The following is a 22,662-nucleotide window of genomic DNA, read 5'->3' as shown; positions in this document are numbered from 1 at the left end:
CGCCTGCTTGGATGAGAAGTTCTAGAATTTCTCGAAGTTCTGGACTTTCTTGAAGTTCTGGAATGTCCCAAAGTTCTGAATGCACATGTTCAGAGTTCGATTTGAGATGTGATTCATATGTGAGTTTTCTGCACGGCAGTCCACACATTCATGGCACTGCTTAAACAGATACAACCTTTCAATGATTGTTACTACACTCTTAACATTGAATTGAAAACGTCCTGCAATAATCACTCGGAGAACAGGACGATTTTTAAAAGCTTACAGTAAATCAGAATGTTCTGTAGGATTACAGTCACCACAGTTCTTAACGCATAGTTTATGAAGATTTAGAACACATTGGCACATTGGCAATGAACTGAATAAATGAAATAACACTCTGAAACTGTTCCGTCAGTAGGCAAAGCGAGTAAAAAAAGTCTAATTTCATAAATTATGGATTCACTCAAAATGCTGGAAAGTTCTATGCTTTCTGGGAACGTGACATGCGTATTCTGAGTTATCACAGTCTTTAATGAGGATAAGAATCTAAACACAAGTCCCGATGCAGCACTTGGAAAGTATTGAATATTTTTACATTTAAACGTAACGTTTGAACATCCCTAAGTTTCAAAATTCTTCACAGAACGTAAATTCGAGGGGCATTTGGAAAAAAAAAAAAAAAGTCATATCGTTCACACGAAAGTTTATGTTGGTAGGACACAAGTTCAACCTACATGTTCGGAAAATTTCTATGTTCACGAAAATACAAGTTCGAATAACTTCGAAACATAAGTTCCAACGTGGTACACAACACTCATGAAAATTCTAAATTCTTTCAATCATCGTTGGATAACCAAGTCCCAACGCAGCACTTCAAGAAAATGACAGAGTTCCTACGTGGCACTTTAAGAAAATAACAAATTCCAATGTGACACTCGAAGAATATGACAAAGTTCCTATGTCACTTTAAGAAAATAACGAAGACCAATGTGACACTCGAAGAATATGACAAAGTTCCAACACGACACCTTGAGAAAATAACGAAGTTCCAACACTTGGATTTCGAAGACTTTTCAACTATAAGTTCGGCACACACAATGCTCCTCCCGTCACCCGTGTCGCAGAGACGGTGGAGCGACAGATACTGAATTCGTAGGTCGGGTGGTCCTTTTATACCCGTTCGCATGGAAGTGTCTAGAACCCGGGTATTATATACCCTTATATCTCGGTGGATTTCCCTGAAACCTTGACAGATTGCGTCCATAGTAATGGTTTTTATGGTGGCAGTGTCGAAATAGCGATAGTTTAGCGCAAAATAGACTTTTGCGGGTAAGCTAGGACATTACCATACATGGTCAAGTATAGCGTGCTCAAGGAGGTCACGTCACTCGCTGCGTACGTCATTGAGTTTGGCGGGTTGCATACCTTCCACCTCGCGCGAAGTTCAATAAACATACTGCGGACTTCTCTCGTAACAGCGTTCCCGGTACAATATATATAGATTACTAGCAATTGCCCGCGGATTCGCTCGCGTGGATTTCGTAATTTGATCAAGGAAATCGTTCCTCCGCATTCCTACAGTACAAAAACTCGCCCAAAAATTGAGTTTCATTTACCCCAGAAATTCTTCATAAACCATGTTTGTGGTATTACCTTTTGGGGCTAAAAAGAGCATGCGACATAGAACTCTACATGTGAGAAATATTCTCTCAAGTTGAAAAAATAAATACATGTTTCTTTATTTTTAAAGGAGATTCCAAATACCTATTGCCACATCTGTAACATCTTCAGTTTTTGAGATATACATAAGTATCTCCATAGAAAAATTCAACCGACTGATCAGTCCTTTCCACGCCCCCATCCCCATCTAAGTGTATTTTTCAAAAACAAAAATATATGTTTCTTTATTTTTAGAGGAGATTCCAAAAGGTGCATGTTCCCGTATTTTTAAAGGACTTTCCAAATACGAAGTTAATTGTGTTAAGTTTTTGACATATAATGTAGATATTCCGGTACTCATTTTAAAAATTAACCCCCTCTTCAAATTCTTTTCAGCTCCTTAACTGAATTTTCCAAAAACAAAAAAACAAAAAAAAGCGTTCCATTATTTTTAAAGGAGATTCCAAATTACCAGTTTTTATGTCTGTACGTCTGTAAACCCTTCAGTTTTTGAGATAAATGTATACTCATAAGAATTTTTTTTTTTTTTCGCTAGGGGCTTTACGTCGCACCGACACAGATAGGTCTTATGGCGACGATGGGATGGGAAAGGACAAGGAGTTGGAAGGAAGCGGCCGTGGCCTTAATTAAGGTACAGCCCCAGCATTTGCCTGGTGTGAAAATGGGAAACCACGGAAAACCATTTTCAGGGCTGGCGATAGTGGGATTCGAACCTACTATCTCCCGGATGCAAGCTCACAGCCGCGCGCCTCTACGCACACAGCCAACTCGCTCGGTACTCATAAGAATAAATCAACTTCTTCTTCTTCTTCTTCACTTCCACCCCTCTCCCGCCTTAAGTGGACTTCCGAAAACAAAAAATACGTGTTTATTTTGAAAGAAAATTCAAAATACCAACTTTCACGTCTGTAACAGCTTCACATTTTAAGATATCAGTTTTTAAGATAAAGTATCCTCATAAACATATTTCAACTCTTTATTTACTTATTTTCAACCCCACACCCCTAACGTCGACTTTCCGAAAACAACAAACGCGTGTTTCTTTATTTTGAAATGAGATTCCAAATACTAATTTTCACGTCTGTAACATCTTCAGTTTTGAGATATTAGTATCATCATAAAAGTAAATCAAATCCATCTTCACCCCCTTTCCTACCAGTCAAGTTGATTCCCCCCCCCCAAAAAAAATATGCGTGTTTCCTTATTTTTAAAGAAGATTCAAAAAGCAATTTTCACATCTTTAATATCTGTAGCATTTGAGATATAAGTATTGTCATACAAAGAATTCAACTAATTTTTAAATTCATTTTTCGAAGACAAAAGAACACGTATTTCTTTACTATGAAAGAAGATTCCAAATACACATGTTCATGCCTCTTAACATCATCAGTTTTTCAGATATGAGTATCCTCATAAAAGGAATTCAACTCCTTTTTCATCCCAGCCCATTAAGTTGATTCCCCAGCCCCTCCAAACAATGCGTGCTTCTTTATTTTTAAAAGAGATTCCAAATACAAATTTTCACGTGCATAACCTTAAGTTTTAGAGATATACGTTTCTTCATAAAAAGAATTAAATTTTTTCACTTCCTTTCACCCTTCCCCATTAAGTGAATTTTCTGAAAACCAAAAAGCTTCTTTCTTTATTTATAAAGTAGCTTAAAAATGCCAATTATCATGACTGTAACATCTTCAGTTTTGAGATATATGTATCCTCATAAAAAGGAATTAAACTCCTTTTTCACAGCCCCCCCTCCCGTGAGTTGATTTTCCCTCCCAAAATGCGTGTTTCTTTATTTTTAAAGGATATTCCACATACTAATGATTTTCACATCTTAGGTTTTGAGATATAAGTATCCTCATACAAAGTATTCAACTAATTTTTCAATTAATTCACCCCTCCACCCCCACCCCTTAAGTGGATTTTCCAAAGACGTGTACTGTCCTAGTTGGTGAAACACGTGAAGAGGTCGAGGTAGCCTTAGAACTTTGGACAAAAGCTTTGGAGACAAATGGACTCAGAATAACCCGTAAGAAGACTGAACATATGTTCTGTAACTGTGCCAAGTTGGAAGTTCAAGGTCCACTCAATACAATTTTCTTAGCGGGTGAATGACTGACAATAGTGAATAAATTCAAATACCTGGGCTCAATTATTACCACCAGTACAATGGCTGATGATGACATGAAGCATCGCATCAATGTTGGATGGACCAAATGGCATTTGCTAACAGGCATCTTATGTGACAAGAGGATGCCTATAAAGCTCAAAGGCAAGATGTACAAGACTGTTGTTAGACCTGCCCCCACTTATGGTTCCGAGTGTTGGACAAGGCAATAGAAGCATGTTTAGCAAATGCATGTAATGGAAATGCAGATGCTGTGATGGTCAGCGGGTGTCATCCTCTTAGACCGAGTGTGCAATGAGCATATACAAGGATCGTTTAGTACGGCCCCTATTAGTGAGAAATTGGAGGAGCGGCAGTTGCACTGGTACAAACACGTACAACGTCGAGATGAAGATCATCCCGTTAAGAGAGATCTTGCAATCGAGGAACCAAGGAGATGAAGTAGGCATTGAAGGGAAACATGGTGATGTACAGTCGAAAAGGCCTTGAAAGGAGACAGCATTCCAGTGGCGGAGACATCAAACCGCAGGGCATTCTCTCTAAGAATCAGAAGAGCCCGCCCTCAGTGATACTTCGGAGTATCCATTGTGCACATACATACGGCCAGGTAAGAAGAAGAAGATATGATGTACATGATTCCAACTGGTCATTGAGACTGTCACCAATCAGCCTAGCAAACCTGAAAACTGAAGATTCAGCAATAATCTCGAACATTTTGGACATTTTCTTTTTCACCCTTTCTCACCCTGTATGGCAATGGTGGACTTGGACTTAAATGTCATCTGGAATGTCACTATTCATCTCAGTGACCCTGAGAATTATGGATTCAACATTAATATACATTGTTTTTGATTAGTTTTATATGTCAATCCCACTCCACTGGACTCCATGCCTAGGGGAGGTAGGTGTGTCTTACTACCAGATATTTCTTTCTGGATAATATTAAGTCATCAGTGTATGAAGTTTGGTTTAAATTGCAGGTTTGCAACTATGTGGAACCCATTAAGTACAGAATGTACTGTGGGCTAAGCCTTCACCTGTGGTGTTTAGTGCTTGTTGGTAGAAATTGGGAGTAGTAATAATTATTTAAATTTTGTAACAAGCAATTCAGTTGGTCTTCAGTAAATTACGTTTTCTAGGTTAAGTAGGCTAGCTAGGTGCACCTTGTTTCGAATTTAGGTTTAGGTAATACTTTAGGTAACAATATTAACTTTAAAAATATTTGTAAATATCTGTAGGTTCGTTGGTTGTACTTACAAAGGCAGATTATCATAAGGAATAGTACCGTAACTTCTGCAGCAACTTCTCCGGTATTTCGTATAGATATACGTTCAAACTACCGCGAAGGTAATAATTTACTACATTAAAAAACACGATACGCCTGTAAACTTCCATTTAAAAAGAAGTTAAAGAGATTACACGGTAATAGTTAACAGTCGTATTGTTATTGATTATTGTCGCTCCTCATATTCAAATATTGCATTGTTGGCTACAGTCGTGAACAAAGGGTGTAGTGTAGTCAAGTAAATATAAATAAAAATCAGCTGACCTTGTATTCCATTCATTTGTACTTCTGAGTAGGTAGTTAGTATCTGTAATTTATATTTCGCTCCCTCGATCTTTCAGTATTTATCAGCGGTTAGCTAATAATAATAAAGTTCATATATCCCAGTAATTGCAGTTCAAGTCCCTGGAGTAGTAGTAGTAGTAGTTTTGATAGAAATATTTGAGTAATTATTGTAGACAACCTCGTATTTTTCAGTAGGCCTAAGTAAGGACACTTTTTTTTTTCCTCCGTACCGTGGAGTAGGGAAAATAATAGTAATCCACCAGCTGTAATAATCACATAACCACATTTCAGTAGAATTGTAGTGAAGATAAGGTATAATATATTCGATAGTATCTTGCCAGTTATATTCGTGTTTATCTTCGTGTACGGCAATCCTTTTGATACTTAAGCATTTAACCAAACGCAGTGTAATGTAGTGTAGATACATTGTAGTATAGATACAGTACATTTAGATAGTGCCGTATCTTGCCTGCTATATTCGTGTGTTATCTTTCGTGTATATCTATTAGACCGTAATACTAATAATAATTTGTCTAAGCATTTAGCTTCGATGGTAATCTTTGAGTACAGTAGTTCTTGCAAATTTCATTTCTGCTGTGCTTAGTAGTGACATACGGTACGGTACCGGTATCGTAATTAGGATACGTCTGAAAGTAGTTTAAAAATTACTGTAGTGTACTGTACAGTAGTATATGAGTAATATCCTATTAGAATTTAGTGTGCTTATTTTATTATTGTAAAATATTTGTGTAGTACTGGTGTAGTAGAGGTATCCGTAGAAACTCTTACTAAAATATTGTTGAAATTAGGATAGGCTTAATTGCAGTTTGGAATTGTGTAGTTCTTGTGTATTACTTTCGATATTCAGTAATTAACAGCAGCTTTTATCCTGTTAGGGGCTGTAGGATTAAAAAAAATAGAGCACGACTAAGTAGTATTGTAGTGTAGTCGTATATTAATTACCTTATTGTTGTGTACTATCCCAGACAATATATCCCTCCGTTCATTTATTTTTTTGCAAAATAAGTTATTTTATTTTTTAATTTAAAATTTCCCCCCCTAAAGAATGGCTAAGGAGCGCGAGTGTACTTACTGTGGGTGTGGTGAGGCATTGAGGGTTATGAGGGAGGAGTTGGAAAGTTTGAGGGAGATAATTAGGATTCTCACAGAAGACAGGAAGGAAGATAGGACTCCCTCAAACAATGTACAGGTTACAGTAGGTGTACAAGAGGGAGGGGAAGGAAAGGGAGGAGTTGTAGAAGACAGGTGGTCTAATGTTCTAAGGGGAAGGAGATTGCAGGCCAAGGGCTCTATTCAGGATCAGAACTCAGGACAGGTGTCTGTGCGAAATCAGTACGAGTCACTCCAGGTAGAACAACAGAGGGAAGATGAGGGACAGGGAACTGTTGCTGAGATGCGTGGAAGTAGGAGGAAGGGAAAAGGTAGGAAAGGGAAATGTAGAGTAGAGGATAGGACAAGACAGGTGGAACAGGGTCATGGGAAGGAGAAAAGGGAGGAGGAAGTAGCTTCTGCAGCTATCAGGAAAGATAGGGCTGACCAGGAGGGGAGGGGATCAAATGAGGTGGGTAGGGTTGAGGCTCTGGTCATGGGGGATTCCATCGTTAGACACGTGGGGAAAGTGTGTGGAGGAAAGGGAACCAGGGTAGAATGTTATCCAGGAATTAGGTTGAGGCAGATGTTGAGGAAAGTAGAAGAGAGGGAGGAGGGGAAGGAGAAGGTGGTAGTGTTTCACGTTGGTACCAACAACGTAAGGCAAGCTGATATAAGTACCAACATAGTCGGAGATGTGTGGGATCTAGTAAATGCAGCACGTGTGAAGTTTAAGAAAGCGGAGATTGTTATTAGTGGAATACTGTGTAGGAGGGATACTGACTGGAGGGTGATTGGGGATTTAAATGAGACTATGGAGTGGGTATGTGGGAAACTGGGAGTGAAATTTCTAGATCCTAATGGGTGGGTAGGAGATAGGGATCTGCGCTCGGATGGCCTTCATTTAAACCGCAGTGGTACGTATAAGTTAGGAAATTTGTTTGGAAGGGTAATAGGGAGGTACATTCAGGGAAACGGGATGGCCTAGGGAGCGGTGATAAGGGAACAGGGAACTGGAAATCAAGTAGGGATGACATAAAATTGTTAGTGTTGAACTGTAGAAGTATTATAAAGAAAGGATTAGAATTACGTAATTTAATAGATATATATTTACCAGATATTGTAATAGGAGTTGAATCATGGCTGAGAAATGATATAATGGATGCAGAAATTTTCTCACGGCACTGGAGTGTGTATCGTAGAGATAGGATAGGAAAGGTGGGAGGGGGAGTTTTCATTCTGGTGAAAGAAGAATTTGTAAGCTACGAAAAAGTTAAAGATGAGACACATGAAATTCTAGGTGTAAGGCTCATTTCTAAAGATAATAGGCAACTTGATATATTTGGAGTGTACAGATCGGGAAAGGGTAGCACTGATGCGGATTCGGAATTATTTGATAGGATAGTCAGTTATGTGGGAAACGACATGGAAAGAAATGTGATTGTAGCGGGAGATCTGAATTTGCCAGATGTCAATTGGGAAGGAAATGCGAACGACAGGAAGCATGACCAACAAATGGCAAATAAGTTAATATGGAAAGGACAGCTGATTCAGAAAGTGATGGAACCAACCAGAGGGAAAAATATTTTGGATGTGGTGCTGATAAAACCAGATGAGCTCTATAGGGAAACTGAAGTAATAGATGGTATTAGTGATCATGAAGCTATTTTTGTGGTAGTTAAAAATAAATGTGATAGAAAGGAAGGTCTTAAAAGTAGGACTGTTAGGCAGTAGGCCTACCATATGGCTGATAAAGCAGGTATGAGGCAGTTTCTAAAAAGTAACTATGATCGGTGGAAAACGGTAAATAAAATGTAAACACACTCTGGGATGGGTTTAAAGAAATTGTTGAGGAATGCGAAAACAGGTTTGTACCTTTAAGGGTGGTAAGGAATGGTAAACACCCACCTTATTGTAATAGAGAAATAAAGAGAATAAGAAGGAGGTGCAGACTGGAAAGAAATTGAATTAGAAATGGCTGTGGAAGTAAGGAGAAATTGAAGGAACTTACTAGAAAATTGAATCTAGCAAAGAAGGCAGCTAAGGATAACATGATGGCAAGCATAATTGGCAGTCATACAAATTTTAGTGAAAAATGGAAGGGTATGTATAGGTATTTTAAGGCAGAAACAGGTTCCAAGAAGGACATTCCAGGAATAATTAATGAACAAGGGGAGTGTGTATGTGAGGAGCTTCAAAAGGCAGAAGTATTCAGTCAGCAGTATGTAAAGATTGTTGGTTACAAGGATAATGTCAAGATAGAGGAAGAGACTAAGGCCAAAGAATTAATAAAATTTACGTATGATAACAATGACATTTACAATAAGATACAAAAGTTGAAAACTAGAAAAGCGGCTGGAATTGATCAGATTTCTGGGGATATACTAAAGACAATGGGTTGGGATATATTACCATATCTGAAGTACTTATTTGATTATTGTTTGGCCGATGGAGCTATACCAGATGAATGGAGAGTTGCTATAGTAGCCCTTGTGTATAAAGGAAAGGGTGATAGACATAAAGCTGAAAATTACAGGCCAGTAAGTTTGACATGCATTGTATGTAAGCTTTGGGAAGGCATTCTTTCTGATTATATTAGACATGTTTGTGAAATTAATAACTGGTTCGATAGAAGGCAATTCGGTTTTAGGAAAGGTTATTCCACTGAAGCTCAACTTGTAGGATTCCAGCAAGATATAGCAGATATCTTGGATTCTGGAGGTCAAATGGACTGTATTGCGATTGACATGTCTAAAGCATTTGATAGGGTGGATCATGGGAGACTACTGGCAAAAATGAGTGCAATTGGACTAGACAAAAGAGTGACTGAATGGGTTGCTATATTTCTAGAGTTAGAGTAGGTGAAGCTTTGTCTGACCCTGTAATAGTTGAGAGGGGAGTTCCTCAGGGCAGTATTATCGGACCTTTATGTTTTCTTATATATATAAATGATATGAGTAAAGGAGTGGAATCGGAGGTAAGGCTTTTTGCGGATGAGGTTGTTCTCTATAGAGTGATAAATAAGTTACAAGATTGTGAGCAACTGCAACGTGACCTCGAAAATATTGTGAGATGGACAGCAGGCAATGGTATGTTGATAAACGGGGCTAAAAGTCAGGTTGTGAGTTTCACAAATAGGAAAAGTCCTCTCAGTTTTAATTACTGCGTTGATGGGGTGAAAGTTCCTTTCGGGGATCATTGTAAGTATCTAGGTGTTAATATAAGGAAAGATCTTCACTGGGGTAATCACATAAATGGGATTCTAGGTAAAGGGTACCGATCTCTGCACATGGTTATGAGGGTGTTTAGGGGTTGTAGTAAGGATGTAAAGGAGAGTGCATATAAGTCTCTGGTAAGACCCCAACTAGAGTATGGTTCCAGTGTATGGGACCCTCACCAGGATTACCTGATTCAAGAACTGTAAAAAATTCAAAGAAAAGCAGCTCGATTTGTTCTGGGTGATTTCCAACAAAAGAGTAGCGTTACAAAAATGTTGCAATGTTTGGGTTGGGAAGAATTGAGAGAAAGAAGAAGAGCTGCTCGACTAAGTGGTATGTTCCGAGCTGTCAGCGGAGAGATGGCATGGAATGACATTAGTAGACGAATAGGTTTGAATGGCGTCTATAAAAGTAGGAAAGATCACAATATGAAGATAAAGTTGGAATTCAAGAGGACAAACTGGGGCAGATATTCATTTATAGGAAGGGGAGTTAGGGATTGGAATAACTTACCAAGGGAGATGTTCAATAAATTTCCAATTTGTTTGAAATCATTTCGGAAAAGGCTAGGAAAGCAACAGATAGGGAATCTGCCACCTGGGCAACTGCCCTAAATGCAGATCAGTATTGATTGATTGATGACTGATTGAATGAAGAAGTTTTGAGAAAGGAAAAAGTTGTCAAGTGACTTGAAGACTTTGTTGTATATAGTTTGACTTTGGTGCTCCAATGTGGTCATAAATACATAAATAAATAAATAAATAAAAAGTAGTTAGTGGGACGTAAAAACAATAACATTATTATTAACATCTTGGAGCGGATAATTGTGGCACTGATTATCCTTCACAGGAATATGAATCCTCCTTCCCTCTGCAATGGAACATGCATCTCAGTCAAGAAACTGATGCCGAATGTTATAGAAGCCACCATCATAAATGGATGGGCCATGAACGAATTCGAATTCAAATCATCCCTTCAGATATGCCATTTCGATTTAGACATCTGCAGTTACCTATTTGTTTCAGTTTTGCTATGTGCATCAACAAGGCACAAGGACAATCACTTATAGTTCTAGGTCCCGATCTTTAGAAACGGTCCTTGTCCCATGGTCAATTGTACGTGGGCTGTTCAAGAGTTGGAAAGACAAACACGCTATACATCTTAGCTCCAAATGGAAGGACATTTAATATAGTTTATCCAGAAACTCTATATGGAAAAATTAGTTTTTGTATAATTTGGTCTTTGATAATGTTTTGACATTATTTGTACCACCCACCAACCATTATCTTAAGCACTGAAAGTGACAATATTATTACAAATAATATAGTCTTATTTCCTGCAATTTATGTAAACATTATGTGTGTTAATAAATATTAATTTTTTATTTTGCTTTTTATTGCAATGTATTTACAAAAAATTTACAAACAATGCTTGATAGGGAATCTGTCAACTGGGTGACAGACGTAAATACAAATCAGTGGTTATCGATAATGTTCCTAATTCAATTTAACCCATTTGAGTCACAATAAATGGCCACATTCTTGACTGTGGAATCAGATTTAATTTGCCTGCCTGTAGTTTTAGCGTACCTGCCACACGAAAAGATGGAAAAAAAATATTGCAGATAATTCACTCAAATTTTGAATTCATGCCATTGAAGGTTATGATTTACCCATTCTTCATTCTTTGAGTGACTGCTGGCTGTGGTATAAATGTTTCATTTGAAACAATTTCAAAAAGAGCGGATCTCTAAAAACATTGCACTTTCAGATGGTGCGTGGGCTATACATTTTTTGTAAGTATTTCTGAAATACCGTTGTATCCACGAAATGGATATATAACAGGATTTTTTTTTTTCAATTTCCAATCGCTATGGTTCTTTTGTGTCACCGGCTGTGCATGTTTTAAAGAACCTGGCATGGCTTTTTCATTCTCACTTTCTCCAATATTCTGCTCACTTCAGGAACTTTCACTGTTGCTATCACTATCCTCAAACTTGGATTCATTTTCCGAAACGTCATTATTGCCATAATCACCACCTAAAACACTGTTATCAAGTGCTTTCAATCTCTCATCGACATTACTGCGAAACCGCTTCTATTGCATAATGAATACTGAATACTGATGAAAATAAACTGTTATTCAACAGTTCCATTGTCACACAGAAATACAGACAGCACTGATTACCAACAGTACATGCCTGTAGTTCTCTACAGTGTGTATTGTTAGGAACTATACTGCAAAGGGAACCTAATATACGAAGACAAGCGAGGCACTGTGTCATTGCAAGCTGAGCTCGTCATTTGATTCATGCGGCTAAACACTGTGCGCAACCACAACTTGTCATATGACATGAATGGGTTAAATTAAAAAAATCAGTGTACAGTAGAAGTCCGTTATAGCGAGAATTCATAACAGTGAAACATTTACTCGCTATAGCGGATTATCGTTATACCCGACTTTTCTATGAAATGATATAGATGTTGAATCCCACAGGGAATATGAAATATTTGTCCTGAATGAGTAAATTTATAATACCAATTTAATGGTCCGTTATTGGACATTACAAATTTTCCACCTAACTCATTCTTGGTTGCCTGCATTTTGCCCCTATGTGCTAAGTTGGCCCAACTAGTTAGCTGGAAAATTTATAATGTCCAACAACTGACCATTAAACTGGTATTTTGTATGAAAGTCGGAAAAACCCCCATACACATTAAAATCGGTATGAAACAGCAATCAGTTTGTTCAAAACTTGCATTTCTGTGGATGATATCCACACTACAGATTACTTTTTTGTTATTTTTTGGAAGTGTATTTGTAATTTCATTCTGAAAAAATTATAGTACTGTATTTCTCCGAGTTCAAGGCAAACTCCACTTTCTCCATCAAATAATTTTAATCAGGCTCAAAAAGTGTTTTGTAAAGTCATATGAATTCCTTTGTTGTACAGTATGCAATTTTAGACGCCGAACATTGGCTTTCGTTATGCCGTATCTTTTTTTGTGTGTGTCTGCACAATATTCTTTATTTCTGCGGGTTTAATAACCATTTACTTAAAATTGGCATCATAATACCGAAGAGAACCCGTTGGAAATTTGTGGCATTACCTATTCCATGCGTCTCTACAATACGACAATTAATCAGGAAAATATTCTTGCTGTCTATAAAAGTGTTACTTTTACTCAGCGTCAGATATAACCGGCTACCTCTTCACGCTCGTCTCGCATGCCGGGTTCAGCCAACTTCAGCGGCTGGCAATGTATAGGCATAATCGTGAACGTTGAAGGTTAATGAATGAGTTTATTGCGCCACGGTATCCTCCATTCTTCTCTTGAGGGACAGCAAAAAATTGCCGTTATAACGGGGTTCTCATTATATGCCGTACTCGCTATAGCAGACTTCTACTGTATCTGTGCTTCAGTACATAGACACTGATTTACAAATTTTAATGCCATTTATAATACTCTATTTATCAGGACACTTTATTTTTTCTTCTGAGTATGCTGTCTGTGCATCCTTGCAAATCTTTCACACCCCCTGTCTGGGGACCTCTGGTCTTGTGTATAAAGTACACAACCCAGGAATACTCACACTAAGGACAGAACTAAACATCATGGTCTGGGTTTGAATAATGTGATTCCAGCTTTCTGGTTTTAACAAAATGTATTTATAAATTTGCTTAGCTATGAAGGATAAGCATAGATCAAGCAGAAAAAAGCTTTCCTTACATACTTTTGTTGAAGGATTAAGCAGTTCTTCAGTCTTTTTCAATGGTGTGGAGTTGGACTTCTTTTTTGTTTCTGCAAGTTCCCTTTCCAGCTTCTTTACCTCATTTTCCGTGATGTCCAATTGCTTATCTTTCTGTTGTATTATGTCCTTATATTTCTGCGCTTCAGCTTTAACAAGGTCCTGTGAACAGTAAATGAAACCATCATTTTTTCATAAGGGACATTATAACAGAGAGTTACGACTGCTTGAATCAACTTAACATTGGAGCAACTAACCTAATCATCAACAGTTACACTAAAAAATATGGCTTCCAATTGAGAAAGCTAAATAAAATTCAGGAAATTTAATCATTAAAAAATTACCACTGTTTCGCCCCAGTGTGACATGGGCTCATGGGATCTGGTCATCCGGAAGCAGTGGATTTAGAGAAGTTGCACCTCGTATCATAAAGAAAAATATGGACTACAAATATATTAATAACAAGGTTAATTGTGGGAACCCAGAGGACAATTCCTAAATTCTTATTCCAGTTTTGGACTTCATTAGGTATAGAGAAACATCCGTTGACAAAATAGCAGTAGCTGCCTTTCGCAGTTCCATATTAATTTTGAGAAACCATTTATACAGCCTATAGTATTGTGTGTTGCATACACATACACTTTGCTTCTTGGTCCCTTTTTGTATTATATGTGAAGGATTTTTCCATAAAAAAGTAAACTCGTGTCCTCGTCCCGAGCTCTTTTCAGGCACACCCCCAATGGAGGTGAGTTGCATGTACCATTTCAACAACATACCAGCCATCCTGCCATTCTTAAATTTCTGGAAATACCAGGAATTGAACCTGGGCCCCCGAGGACGGCAGCTAATAACAATAACCATTACGCTACGGAGATATACATATTCCATGCTAATATGATTTTTTGGATAGTACATTTTTTTACTAGTTAAACGGTGATGGTAAGCAGTGTATTGGGAAATGAAGTAGACTTTGTCCTAGTGGCAACCCTAGAATTAGGGAAGTTATAAAATAAGACCTTTATAATTACACAGTACACCTGAAAAATATGTTTCAAGCAGAATCACTATTTATTATATCTTGATTTGTGTTTCTTTGCCCTTGAAGAGTAAATTTTCACCTTTTTCCTTGGCATAGTTGTACAGTATGGATATACTGTAGCTTCACTTAACCAAAACAACTGAAGAACTGTCTAATCTGAAAGCTAGTGTTAGGATCCATAACCATGACACTTGCTTCAAGGAATGCAATCATTATAGTCAAAATGTCCACATCATCCACAGAGCCACAGAATTAAAAAATAAATATATATATATATACATAGGGAAAAAAAGGAGAACCACAACTTACCAGGCAAGTGTGTTGTGTTAGAGTACACATAAAAGGAAACTTCACATTTCCAACATTTAAGGCTCTGTCAAACAGGAAGGGGGCTGTCCGCGCGGACAAAATGATCACAGTCCGTCGCGAACTGGGTTAGCCTGATAGAATGCAGGCAAGCCAGGGCGAACCATATGAAACCAGTCACAACCAAGTGCGTACTGACTTCATTCAATTTTTTCTTTTTTTTTTTTTTTTGCTAGGGGCTTTACGTCGCACCGACACAGAAAGGTCTTATGGCGACGATGGGATAGGAAAGGCCTAGGAGTTGGAAGGAAGCGGCCGTGGCCTTAATTAAGGTACAGCCCCAGCATTTGCCTGGTGTGAAAATGGGAAACCACGGAAAACCATCTTCAGGGCTGCCGATAGTGGGATTCGAACCTACTATCTCCCAGATTCAAGCTCACAGCCGCGCGCCTCTACGCGCACGGCCAACTCGCACGGTCAATTTTTTCTTTCTTGCTTGAACTTGTGTTTTCTTGTTTTAATCAAATGTCCAACAGTTCCTCCAACAAAGAAGAATTACTACTTTTGTTCACTGTGTTGCAAATTGAGTTCAATTGAAGACCAGTTTTTCATATATCTTCCAATGTCTAAAGAGCAATTTGAGAACTTACATACTCTCCTAGAACCAAAAATATTGAAACTGACCACTAACTGGAGGAAACTCATTGGTATGAAGTAAAGGCTAATAACCTGCTTGAGGTAAGTAAAGAAAAAACTGTACATTAAAAAACAATATATTTCTTAAATAAGTGAAATAAAAATACACGCCGACCAATTATATATCACTGGTGAAATTTTCGTAAAACGCTCTTGCTGCACCTGTAGAGGGTGTAGAGGGTGCAGGAATTCCAAGTGATGGCCAGTTTGTGTAATTTGAATGAAGTTTGGTGTGAGTCCCTTCCTCAGAGTTTAGAATGGTGTGCCAGGATGAACTACTTGAGTTAAACAGAGGGGATGGAGTTGCAATTTTACCATCCATGTCGTTTAATTTAGCCTGGCCATACATTTTGGGTCATCTCCATTTTTATCAATGCTTGTGTTCAAGGTGAACGTTTCTTAAACGTCTCCGCATAGCTCAAGAAAAGGTAATTGGTTCAGTCAAGGTCTTTCTTCTGTTTTGTCTCCCTTTTGCTGTCCAAATAGTTTGAAATAATATCAACATCAGGGCTGACTTCCTTTTGCTCGCTTCTTTTTTGGAGGCGGCGACATTTCAGGACCAACTACTGCATCCCCACCACTGTCCACAGGAACAGCTTCTGTCTCATTTGACTTTGGTACATTTTACACAGTTGGCCACGGAGAAGCGTTATCCTGGAGGAACTCCAAATTTGCAACCCACGGCCAATTTTTACAATTCTTTGCCAAACCAGTAGCTCCTCTCATAAACTTGAGATACTTAATATAGGAATCTTTCAAGTTTTTCCACTTCAGCTTCACACTTTCAACTGAAATAAACAGAATGAAACAGTATTTTTAAAGGAAGTAAACAATGATAGACAAGTTTAAAACAATAAGTTAGCCTAATAATAATAATTATGCTACATTTTTATTATTTCAGATATTTGGCTGCAGGTGATTCCCATCACTACTGTAGGTGCCCTACTGTTTCAAGCATAGTTAAAGAAGTATGCATGGAGATATGGAATGTTCTACAACCGTTGTACTTAGCCACTCCAATGGAGGAGGTTTGGAGGAAATCTGAAGTTGGGTTGGGAGAATGAAGGAACTTTCCCAACTGCATTGGAAGCATAGATGTTAAACACGTGGAAATTAAATGCCCTAATAACAGTGGTTCAAGTTTTTTGTAATAAAACTTTTTTTTATTATTCTCTTGGCCATAGTTGATCCTTACTACATTTCCATTGTTAATATAGATAGTTATGAGCAGCACAGCGATAGCGCCATCTTCAAGAATTCCTCATTCTATCATGATTTTGTTGATAACAAAACAATTCTGCCTTTAGAGCCATTACCTGTGACAGATACCCCGGTTTCTGATGTGTTTGCAGGTGATGAAGGGTTCAGATTATAAACTTATTTAATGCGTTCTTTCCCAAGACAATTGATAATTGATAAATTTATAATTTAGCAAATTTATAATATATGACATTACAGAGCTCAACATGTTGAAAATGCCTTTGGCTCAAAAACTGGCATGTATTTTTTAAGCCTACTGAGTATGATGTTAATACTGCTCTTCACATTGCCAAAGCTGCATGTTGCCTTCACAATTTTATCAGAACTAACACAGATAATGTCGCTACTGATGAAAGAGAAACATCAGAAGAAGACACCACAAATCAGCCCGCCAAAGCTTTCTCCACTTTAAGGCAATTGAGAGAAAAGTCATGTGATGCCTCCCATGCTGTACGAAACCATTTCGTTCATTATTTCATGAATAATTCAGTGAATACATAATTAACAAAGATAACTTAAGTTCGTGAATCAAGATGTCAAACATTTTATGAACATTATTTATATTACAAGTAATGCATGACATGTTTATCCCGTATTGTCAACTTTGAACAGTTTAAGGATATTAACATTAAAAGTTCCAGTATTGTAAAGGTGCAACTTTTAATGTCAATATCTTTAAACTGTTCACTACTTCTATTTTGCAATTTTTTTTTGACAAAGAACCAACCATGAATCACTCTAACAAGGGGGCACTCCCTACTCGTCACCACCAATTTTGCTCAAATTTATAGAATATGCAGGGCTTGGCTAGAAATGAAAGTACCCAAAATGGGAACTCCAGATGGCCAAGAGTATAGAAAATAAAAATAAAAATGTTGACACAGCTCTCGCACCGTATAAGCCACTTACGTTACTTCGCACGCCGAGCAGTTGTTGGTGAAGCGGTAAGAGCTTGGACTAGTGATTCGATGGTCGTGGGTTCGACTCCCCGTGTGGAGAATTTTTTCAATTTTTATATTATTCATTTATTTTAATTTATTATATTTATTTATATGCAAAACATACAGGACGTCATTTTTTTAATGAGCGCACAATTGTAGACAATTTGGAGTTGCGAACTTTCCCGACGGGTTCAAACAGAAATTCTTCTTTTTTTCTCCTTTATTGGCTATCTCCCCTCCTTGGGGAATGTGCCATAAACGTGAATAATCGTTTCGCTCTAGGATTCGTTTCCACCTGACAAGTGAAGGTTGCTCCTGGCGGCTGTACACAAACAATAGATTCTTGGTGCAGGTAGAAAAAAGTCTGACAATAAAATCCCAATTTTTTACCTTTTCAATGTGTTTTGCATATAAATAAATAAATAAATAAAAAATGAATTATTCGCCTCTTTACTTAACTGGAAAATGAATAATATAAAAGCTGACAGAAAAACCAGTCTCCACACGGGGAGTCGAACCCACGGCTATCGAATTACCAGTCCGAGCTCTTAACGCTATGCCAACAACTGTTCGGCGTGCGCACTAACGTAACTGGCTTATACGATGCGAGAGCCGCGTCAACATTTTTATTTTTATTTTCTATATGCTTGACCATCTGGAGTTCCCACTTCGGGTACTTTCATTTCTAGCCAAGCCCTGCATGTTCTATAAATTTGTGCGAAATTGGTGGTGACGAGTAGGGAATGCCCCTTTGTAAGTAGCGAAATACAAGAATTATATTCTACACTTCTTATTGATATTTTTGTAATGTATTGTTTGTATTTTGCAATTTTGTATTATTTTTAATTAATATAATAATAAATTAAGTAATACTTAATGCTTTGATTGAGTTTCTCCCCAATTTCACTCCATGCTTCTGCCTTCTTCACCATATCTTTAGAGTCTATGGATCATATCGAATAAAAAACATATTCATGAACTGGGTCAATCAATTTCTCCATTTCACCAGCTATTTCTTTCCTTCAGTCCGCCACGAACTCTGTAAAATTCACAACTGTCTACCTGTCTGCTACGGACTAGACTGGTCCGCTGTGGTAGGCTGCCTTCCATTTGACCAGGATGATGTAATATCACAGAGCTCAGAGTCCGCACAGACAAAAGTTCTTCCTGCTTGACAGAGCCTTTATATTATCATATGAAGTAGAATATACGTATAGTTAATTATGTTTCCGCTGTAGTTAAATTTACACTCATTAATACAATAAATAATATTTTAAAAATTGTGGCAATTTTCATAATTCTTCATACAATTACATAATATATTTAAAACTAGACTGAAGCATTGGCTGTTGCAATGTCCTTTTTATTCAATAAAGAAGTTCTTTGAAGTGGATGTAGTTTGTATTTAATTGCAGAATACTGCAAATATCATGTACCAAAATTGTATTATATATATTTATCTGTAAACAACATGTATGTGATGATTTCTATTGCATATTCTATACTGAGTGACAGAATAAAGAACTTTTATCTTGGTGTTGCATGCTGGCTCTAGTAACCAGCTAACACCATCGAGATGCATACAGCTTACGCCAGTGCCCTGAAAAGTAGATGAAGGGATATTTTAAAAATTAACAAAGTAATCACAACAAATAATAATAATAATAATAATAATAATAATAATAATAATAATAATAATAATAATAATAATAATAATAATAATAATAATAATAATAATTACCGTGATAGCCATGGAGCAGAAAGAGGTGAAAGAAGGTGCGGGTGTTGAATAGGTCCAACTACGATATCAGATACTGAATTAAATAAAAATTTAATAAAGGTTATATTTCTTTAGGAATTTCAAACTTAACAAATTTTTTAACTGAGTGAACATAACAACATGACAGGTACAAACAGCAATCTTGAAACAAGGATTGGAAACTTCAACAATCGGTAATTTAGAATTTTTTTGAGTTTCAGGCTCCAAATTTACAATTTTTGCAAATGTTGCTTTAGTCAGATAAGGAGAGATATTTCCCAATACACAGTGCTCATGAGCACTAGGCTCCAACAGTAACAATTTACGGTCTTCCAAAGGCACCTCTCAATATTATGGAAAACTTAGAAAAGAGCTTACATGCTCTCTAACATTAACAGATTTTTAACAGCCCGCTCAAGGCAACATTACACAAAATCTTAGGATCTCTGGCCTCTCTAGGCACAATTTACAATTTAAATTTCTTTTACACAGGGGTATCTATTACCCAACCTACTGGGCCTTCATGGAAAAAGAACAGGTTAGATTACTGGCCCGAACACAAAATGAATGCAGGCGTACACTTGCACTCCTAGACTTTTAAAACCCTAATTGGGTTCTCGGCCCGATGATGCAGGGGCTAATCCCAAGCTACTGAGGTGACCAGAATGGAGATTAATCGAACGCTTTACAGAACAGAGAAAAGGTTACAAATCCTAGTCACCTCAAACCAAGTAGAAGGGGAGCTTGAGAGGGTAACGCACTTTCTATCCCTGATTTACAGTTTTAAGAATTAATGAAATTTTACATTAGCCAAAAGAAGGTTTACATTTTAGAAAACAGGTTACATAGTTAGAAATTAGGACTTTCCCCTCGTGTAAATCTGCAGAGGTAGCTACAGAAAAATAAGTCTGGTGGACATTACCTAGGCTGCTGGTCTGCCTGGCGAGACACACACTCTCTCAGAACTACGGCATTCAAGAGACAAGGTAGCCAGAAAAGCCGCAGCTTATATACCCGAAGGAAAGGTTCGAGAGGATTCTGGGCTAATCCGGACACACCCTATCAATTTTAATTGGACAATTCAAAACGTGACAAGAAGCCTGTGATAAGCTGAAAAATAATTACAGAAATTTCTAATTGGCCAAATTCTAAACTGGCGGAATGAAAGAGAAGTGTAGCCAACTCAAAAATAAATGAACATTAATACAGTTATGAAAACCTAGAAATGCAAAACATCTTTAAATTACAAGTTCTTCCACCTTGCACCAGAGTGCATGACCAGAGTTTTTATTGTAATGACATCTATGGAGGAAAGTTTAAACTTCTTTTAGTACACCAAAACAAAATAAATCCAATCAGTTTAGGAAACTTAGAAATGACAAACTTCTCAATTATTCAGTAGTGACATCTTCTGATTAGTGTCCCAACTTCATGCAGTAGCAGTTTCATGTTTTGTTGAATAGATAGAGTTCATTAAGGCGCTTCTTTTGAATGTGTGTAGTTGGGGTGTACCTCCCAGTACAACAACAACAACACTACTACTACTACTACTACTACTACTACTACTACTACTACTACTGATAATAATAATAAAATATCATGAACCAAAATTGTATTATATATATTTATCTGTAAACAACATGTATGTGATGATTTCTATTGCATATTCTATACTTAGTGACAGAATAAAGAACTTTTATTTTGGGATGTTATTATTAAAGAGATCAACAAGGTATGCCGGACCCTCCAAAGGGAAGAGCGGGCTCAAGATCAAAAAATGTGGAAGAGGATTGTGAGATTGGCACGGGAACTTCACATCCCTCTGAAGCCTATGGAGTTATTATTATTATTATTATTATTATTATTATTATTATTATTATTATTATTATTATTATTATTATTAAATTTACAATAGGATAAAAAACATTCTGGAACCATAACTTGGAGAATACCAAGGAGGATTTCGCCCATTCAGAATTTGCCCAAACCAAATTCTCAGCCTGAAAATAATAATGGAATATTACAAATACAGAAATAAACAGCTGTTCGTTTCATTCATAGATTTCAAAAAGGCTTATGATAGTATACACAGATCCACTCTTTTAAAAATCCTCAGATTAAATGGCCTTCATCCTAAATTAACAAAAAATTATTGAACTAACTTTAACCAACACAATTTCAAAGGTGAAGTTCAGGGGAGAAATGTCAAATGCTTTTACAATAAATACAGGCCTCAGACAAGATGATGGATTATCCTCACTGCTCTTCAGTGTGGCTTTAGATTACACTATGAAAATTTGGCAAAGAGAAAACCCACCTAAAATCAAAACTGGAGCAAAACCCTCAATATGGACAAACTGCCTAGGGTTTGCAGATGATTTAGCTCTTTTAGCCCTTGGCATGGAAGAAGTCCATGCTCAGATCACCAGTCTCCAGAAAATTGCATTAAAACTAGGATTACAAATATCATTTGAGAAAACTGAGATCATGCCAATGAAACTCCTTGATATAAACAAAGTCATCTTAAATGATTTGTAGGTGGGGATATTATTTTTTTGGACTGAACTGTATACTCCAGCATGTATTTCAATTTTCTATTTGCTAGGTCATCCTCATTCTCTCCTTACATGAAATACATGTCAAAACAACTACAAAGAGGGTATATTTCATTGTTTTACTAAACTTTTTTTTAGTTTAAAAGTTAAATTAAGTTGTACAGAACATATTATATAAAAATCATCTTACATTAATATTTTGTGTGTCCAGGCTTTTTAAGGGCCTTAACTTGATGTGTCATTGACTCAACAAGTTTTTCACATGTACCAGGTGGAATTTTATGGTACCAGACTTGAACAATTTTCTAAATTAACTCTACTCTACTTGCACAACAATATTTACTTACTTTTTGAGACATAATTGCCCACAAATTCTCAATAGGGTTCATGTCGGGAGAATTTGGGGTCCACAATAAGCGCTCAATACCCAAATCTGCTCAACACTCCTGGACAACCCTGGCACGGTGACAGCTAGCATTGTCATCTTGGAAAATGAAAGGCCCAAGATTTTCTCCACTGAAATAATCTCTTGCTGTATTTAATACCTCATTTGAAGGATATCACAGTATATTAACCCTGTAATTGAACCTGTGCAAACCGTAATTCTTCCCACTCCTTTAGCAGTACTTGCTCCCCACAGCATAACACTTTCAATGATCTTCTTCGTT

At 37.2% G+C, this 22,662-nt stretch overlaps 1 protein-coding gene across 1 annotated transcript in view; it reads right to left on the bottom strand.

Moving 5' to 3' along the window:
* LOC137500999 (uncharacterized) overlaps positions 1-22,662 on the bottom strand; it is a 57,282-nt gene that overhangs the window by 33,328 nt on the left and 1,292 nt on the right. The window contains exon 3 of the mRNA XM_068227818.1: positions 13,424-13,600. Coding sequence (XP_068083919.1) covers positions 13,424-13,600 — 177 coding nt within the window. The remainder of the gene's footprint in view (positions 1-13,423; positions 13,601-22,662) is intronic.

Source organism: Anabrus simplex, chromosome 5 (genome assembly GCF_040414725.1).
Source record: "Anabrus simplex isolate iqAnaSimp1 chromosome 5, ASM4041472v1, whole genome shotgun sequence".
Classification (NCBI taxonomy): Eukaryota; Metazoa; Arthropoda; class Insecta; order Orthoptera; family Tettigoniidae; genus Anabrus; species Anabrus simplex.
Note: the sequence above shows the minus strand (reverse complement) of the source record. Positions and strands in the feature narration are given on the sequence as shown.